The sequence below is a fragment of the Talpa europaea genome, assembly GCF_964194135.1.
Source record: "Talpa europaea genome assembly, chromosome: 8".
In the NCBI taxonomy this organism is placed as follows: domain Eukaryota; kingdom Metazoa; phylum Chordata; class Mammalia; order Eulipotyphla; family Talpidae; genus Talpa; species Talpa europaea.
In genome coordinates this window covers 62,898,871-62,905,502 of record NC_140075.1, presented here as the reverse complement: position 1 = coordinate 62,905,502, position 6,632 = coordinate 62,898,871, and the positions used below count along the sequence as shown (strand labels likewise).

Sequence of the window (6,632 nt, the reverse complement as noted above, 5' to 3'; positions counted from 1 at the left end):
TCCTGAGTCCTTAAAGATCTAAGCCTGTTAATCTAAAGATCTAAACCTTATTCTTCCTTGTAATTATTTGAATCCTCTAAATAGCTCCAAAATAGGATGGAATGAGACCACCAGAACACATAATGTGGATCTTTGAGTTCCTAGTTGTTTAATTAATCAGTTAACTGCTGGCCAGTTTTGGTCCCATCAGCAGAGTCCATGGACCATTGACAAAACAAAAAGTGGGTATATTAACCCACTTCATACCCAAGTGACCATCACCAGAGGCTTGCTTCAGCAAAACATTCTCAGGGACTGGGCAGGTGTACAGGCAGGGACCTTTCACTACACTGTTAGACACATCATACCTTCCTCAGCCACCAGCCAAGTGGTACAGCTCTGAAATCTATGTAAAAATAGGATAACTTGATAGTTCACGTGAGACTCTGAATTCAGTTCCACTATACCTTGGACAGGGTACTCAAACTATCAGTGCCTCCAAATTCCTCATCCATATACAATAAAAGAATATAGAATAAAAGCAGCACCTCCAGTGGGATTAATTTGAGAATTAAGCCAATAAACGTGCCTGGCACACGGTGAGCTTTATACAAATGTTATTTACCTTAGGCAGCTGTGGAAGAGCAGAGTCTCAGGACCATAAATCCTCCTCAGCAACACCCTCCTCCACACCCCAGGCAGGATGGAAACCCAAGTTGAGCTGGGAATGCAAGGGGAGAAGGGAGAGCAGGCAATGTAAGGCCTGTTGACTGTGGCTGCCTGGAAGGCGAAGACTCCTTCCGTGGCACCCTAAATGCCCGGTTGGTTACACAGGACCTGGCCTGGCAAGAAGCAGGTGCCGGAAGAAATACTAGTCAGAAAAGAACAGTGCTTGCTTCCGTTCTGCACACCCTCTAACCCCCGCCCCGGGGGCGTGACAGTTGAGGCGCCAGGGAGAGAAGGAAGTTGGTCACTGGGACAGAGTGACTCGGGGACAGGAATTGGTGCCTAGACCTGGAGACTGACCCCAGCCCCTCTGCCGCAGGCCTGACCACCAGAAGTCACCCCATACTTTTGGACGGAGAACTTCAGGCGTCCCAGCCAGATGTCTGGCAACAAGTTATGGTGAGTGGAGAGTGGCTATAGATCCGCAGTCTCTCTCTCTCTCTCTTACACACACACACACACACACACACACACACACACACACACACACACACACACACGCAGGCACAATAGGGGGCACCTTTGTTCCCCCCCTTGGACATGGGGGGACAGGGGGAGGGGGGCGGGGGGAGGGTGTACTAACCCAACAGTGTAAATGAGGAAGGGGGGAGGGGAACAGGGAGTGAGAGTGCGGGTAGATGCTGGAGGTTGGCGCTTTGGCCCTGGCGCCTCCCGCCAGCTGGTGGAAGAGGCCTCCTCTCTCAGGCTCAAGGATGCCTCAGCCTCCTTGGTTCCGGTGGAGGAGCTGGAGAACCCGACGTTCATCGGCAAAGGCGGATTCGGTGCAGTATTCCAGGCCCAACATAAGACGTGGGGTATGGAAGTGGCGGTCAAGATCGTGAATTCGTAAGTGACCCCAGCTTTGGATGCGCAGCTGCTGGCCAAGGAGCTGGGGCACCGTGCAGCCAACCTGAATGGGTAGCAAAGGGATCTTCTTCCCTGGCACTGAGCGCAACCCCAACTCTCTTCTGGAGTGTAGGAAGGCAATATCCAGGGAGGCGAAGGCCATGGTAAATCTTCGTAACCAGTATGTGCTGCAACTGCTGGGGGTCACCGAGAAGCTGGAGTGGGACTACCTGTCGGGGCCGGCTCTGGTGACTCCATTCATGGAAAATGGTTCCCTGGCAGGGCTCTTGCAGCCCCACTGCCCTCGGCCCTGGGCCCTCCTTTGTCGATTGCTTCGGGAACTGGTTCTGGGGATGTGTTACCTGCACAGCCAGAACCCGGTGCTTCTACACGAGGACCTCAAACCCTCCAACGTCCTGCTGGACTCAGAGCTGCATGCCAAGGTTAGCCCTCCACACCCAGCCCAGCCTCTGGATAAGGTCCTTCCCCAGAACTGCTCCAGTTCCACCCACTGGACACCGGGCCCTGCTGCAGTCCTATCTACTAAATACCCTCAGCTTAGGGCCTCCCTGGTGGTGCAAGGGGTGAAGTCTCAGCACTATGAAGCTAAATACCCTCAGCATCTCCCTGTGGACACAGGGGGCCCAAGTGTGAAGGCACAATGAGGAGGTTTAGCCCCTGCCATACCAGGCAGATTGAGGTGGTAACCCATAAAGTCAGTTACCAAAGCCCACTTCCCCAGAGACCCATGGCTGATCTAGCCAAGGAGACTCAGATCTGGACCCAGCCTCTGGGTCCCCTCTGGGAGCCAACAGTCCCAATCATCTTACCCTTCCTCTAACTCTCCCCTTTACAAGATTGGATTGTCCTTTCTGGGGCTGGGGGAGGGGATTCTGGAGTTCTAGACGCTGCCTGGCCCTATCTCCTCCTCCTTTTTTTTTTTTTTTTTTTTTTGTGGGACCCTCACCGGTGGCTGGGGATCCAACTGGTGCTGCAGAGGCTGCGGTCAGCCTTGCAACCCAGCGCTTAACCGCTGCACTACCAGGGGAGGCCCGTCTCCTCCTTCTTACCTACCTGTGCAGGTGGCAGATTTTGGCCTATCCACATTTATGGGACGCTCACAATCAGAGGCAGAATCTGGAGAGTCAGGGGGCACGCCAGCCTACATGGCCCCAGAGCTTTTGGCTGATGTACACAGGCAGGCCACCGAGGCCAGTGATGTCTACAGGTAAGGCACCCACTCCAAACACACATCCCCAACCTCTGCACCTCTCTGGGTCCTTTTGAGGGACTGTATATGGAGAGTGTGTGCTAAGGCTTAGTTTTGTGTCTTCTACAGCTTTGGGATCCTAATGTGGGCAGTGCTAGCCGGAAGAGAACCTGAGAGTAAGACTCTGTAGGCAGACTCTGGGATCCTTAAATCCAGGTGCTCTCTTCTCATAAGCCCCCAAGCTCTCTTTGTCCTGCTTCCCTGCTCAGAATACCTTACTCCCTCTCACTTGTCCTTGGACTGCAAGCCTTGCCCCTTGGATGATGGAGTAGGTGACTGCTCACACCCTGCTTACATTCTCTTCCCCTCCCCCCCCCACCCCAGTAGTGTCCCAAACATCGCTGGTGAAAGAATCTGTGTATGAGAGGCAGATGAGGCCCCCATTGACTGAGCTGCCCCAGTGCAGCTCTGAGATGCCTGGCTTAGAAGGACTGAGAAAGTTAATGGAGGAATGCTGGAAACATGAGCCCGATGAACGGCCCAGCTTCCGAGGCAAGTGGCCATTCAGCTGGCAGGCCTGTTTCTGTCAGATAGGGGCTTTGCCCTGAGGAAGAACTTTTCTTCACCTGCCATCTACTCTGCCTTCCCTCTAGATTGTCAATCAAAAACCACAAGCGCCTTCACACAATTAAGGGAAGAGAAAATAGATGCTGCAGTCTCCATGGTGAGTGACAATACCAACCGCCACCTGGCTGAATAGGGATGGCTCTGCTGGCCACCCAGTGACTCCCCACTGACCACTCTTCTTTATGCCTTGCCCCTCATCCTGTCCCTGACCCCTGTGTTCTCAGACAACAGGAGGCCAGCCCAGGAGACTCTTCCCTTGGGTTTATTCTAGCTCTCCTGTCTTCATGCCCCGCAAACCTCCTTGTCCTTGCAGGTGAAAAAGTACCTGTCTAAACACAGGGGCAGCAACATGAGTTTGTCTGTCCCCAAGCCTGACACAGGAGGGACAGAAATGAATGACTCTGGGGGAACCACAGAAAGCAATGATGCTGGGATCACTGAGAGGCTGGGCAGTCTGAATCTGAAGGAGTCCCCCAGGTCTCATGATGCCCGTCCTCCCTCAAGTCCAGAGATGCCACCTTTCAGTCACAAGATGCCCAGCTTCACCTCATCTTCAACCCCAGAAACTAGACCCACATGGAATCCGGTGAGACACTGACCTAAGGGATGCACTAGGCTCTTGTGAGTCCTGTCCCCCCTGGGAAAACTTGGGACTGAGGAGTATGCTGTGGGGAACAGGGCCCAGGACAGGAAATATGAGAGCCCTGTGTTCGCAGAGAGATGGAAGAGATGGCACCAACTGGCCTCCCAGGGCCCCGAGACCAAATCCAATACCAGGTATCTAATCCCCACTCCTTCTTTCCCCTCCTCAAGTCTTCCACCAGCTGATTTCTCAAGGCCCTAGGTAGACCCAGACTACCTTGGAGAAAGGGGAGAGGAAGGGTTACAGATTAGCTACTCCAACCTTCCTATTTCATAAAGAACTTTGAGATCAAATCCTGCTGAGTTCACAGCAAAGCCTGCATTTGCCCCCTGGACCTCTGACTTTCCCCAGTACCAGCTCTGTGAGCCCCTAAATTCCTCCTTTATAAGTCTAGAGGGTGCACAGGGCCTCCTAGTGGGAAAAGATCCAAATATCAAGTTCTCAGACAGCAGTTGACACTCTTGAGTTTGTGCAAATTCTGTTCTGAAGGGGCAACCTAAAGGGGAAGGCCAAAGGCACACGTTGACCCTGCCAGGCCCAGAAACACCCATGCTTGTATTTCCCCAGGGTGAACACGAGGTGACGCTGTCCACCTGCTCCTCCTGAGTTTCTGACCATTTAACCCACTCCTATTTCTTTCAAAGGGACACAACCTATTATACAGAACTGCCAGGGAGTGCAGATTGGAAACAACAACTACCTGGTTTTTCAACAAGGAACTGCCTCTTCGACACAAGGCCCAGCACCTTTGCGCTGGCAGGGTGCCCCTCACAATTAGGTTCAAATGAAGGCCTGCAAGAACCTGAAGTCTGGGGCCTCCCCTGGTGGCGCAGGCAGTTGAGCGCAGCGCTGTGAAGCTGTCCACAGCCTCTGCAGCTCTGGTTGGATCCTGGCCAGCCAGCTGGCAGGCAAGGGTCCCACAAGGCGCGGCAGACCTCTCCTGTCTCTCCTGCTGCTCCCTTCAGCAGTGTATTTCATCAGTCTGCCTGTTCTGTTCCCCACTTTGTCTCTGGTGAATTCTCTCACCCTCCCGCATATCTGGCCTGTACCCCGGTTCTTATTTTTTTAAATAAATAATCTTTAAAAAAAGAACCTGATGTCTGGAGTGACCTGCAGTGCCTCTACAATAACAGGAGGAATGGAGGTAGCCAACCAAGACTTTGAGAGCCCCTGGGTCTGCACGGGAACTGACTTGGTGCCTCCAAGAGTCAATAAACCAGAGACAATATTAACCAAAGAGTCATGCAGGAGTTGAAGGGCCAGGGATGGGAGGCTGGGGAGCAGACATCAAGGGAGGGGAGGCATTGCAGTCTCACTGAGGCCGGAAGCTGGATGCTGAGGCCTGGGGTGGGGGTGTGAGGGCAGCAATGGCCTGGCACACAAGGTCAGGTCCCAGCTGGTGGCAGGAAGGAATCCTGGAGGTCTGGCGTGGGGCCGGTCTATCTCTGGGCGGAGCACTTCCTCTAAAGGGGGGAGAAGACCCCACCCTAAACCTAAACTCTGAGGGTTGAGGCTGTAATCCCACTGGCCTCTCTTTTCTTCAGAGATTCAGTAATGGGGTCCTGCGGAGGGAGTTCCTTGGGAATTCAAAGACCCCAGCCCATCCAGTCCCTGGCCCCAGCTTCTCACACCCCCACACACACTCTCCAGCACATTTCTTCTGGGGAGTGGAGCCCTTTGATTCCCAGCTGGTGTCTGGGAGTGGGAAGCTGTGACTCCACAAAGCTACACACAGATGTGCCCCCATGCTGGAGGCAGCCCGGAAGCCTGGGGGAACCACAGCAGCTGCCACCGGGAGGGAGGGAGGGAGGGAAATGAGCGCTCCCCTCAATCCTGACCTAGATCCTTGCCCCCATCTGGCATCACATTCTTCCCTACATTCAAACCAGGTTCCAATCCAGCCCTCACACCACATCCAAGCCCAGCTCACCCCAACTTCTTGCATCTCTCCCACGGTCTGCATGCTTCTTTGAGGGTGCCCAAGGAGAAAAGTGGTGGTGTCACCCGAGACAATCAGTGTGGGGGAGGAGACCTGGGGAGTCCGGCGCCGGCACGGGAAGGGGCTGGGCTGTCCCATCAGGGAAGTGGGAGGGGGCCAGGGCGCCTGGAGTAAAGCGCCTGTCGCCGGGAGCTCTGAGCCATCAGCTCAGCGGCGAGCAGGAGTCTGCTCCTGCCTGGGCCTAACCCACTCTGAGGCGGCGGCGGCAGCAGGCAGGCAGGCAGTGAGTTCGGGGTGCCGGGAGATGGGCGCCGGGTGAGGATAGAAGCCAGGCTGTTATACTTCAACCCCAAATTTTGTATCCTTGGCGGCGAGGCTTGTACTAGCGTGCCTCAGTCTGGATTTGAGGGAAAATGGAGGATTGGATAGCACCCTCTCCGCCAACTGAAGTGGGATGGGAGGTCGCGGGGAGTGCCCAAAGGAAATGGGATTGGCGCAAGGTGGGGGCCAGGGGGGGAAGTTGTTTGGATCAGGTGAGGGAGGGGAATGTTGGGGCTGGCTGGGACCACAGGAGGTAAACTTCTCCGGATCCTCCCCAGCCCAGCCCTGGGGTCCCCCCACCCTCTTGGGGCAACGCAGCAGGGAAGATCCAGGCTGGGGAC

General features: G+C 54.7%; 1 protein-coding gene across 1 annotated transcript; it reads left to right on the top strand.

Annotated features, from left to right (window-relative positions):
* Positions 1 to 1,426: 1,426 nt before the first annotated feature.
* RIPK3 (receptor interacting serine/threonine kinase 3) lies at positions 1,427 to 4,809 on the top strand (the record flags this gene model as incomplete). The annotated part of the gene is made up of 6 exons (XM_084240256.1): positions 1,427 to 1,551; positions 1,685 to 1,994; positions 2,634 to 2,779; positions 2,891 to 2,937; positions 3,146 to 3,313; positions 4,676 to 4,809. The coding sequence occupies exons 1-6, from the start codon at positions 1,523 to 1,525 to the stop codon at positions 4,807 to 4,809; spliced, it is 834 nt and encodes a 277-aa protein (XP_084096382.1). The 5' UTR covers positions 1,427 to 1,522.
* Between the last annotated feature and the right edge of the window lie 1,823 nt (positions 4,810 to 6,632).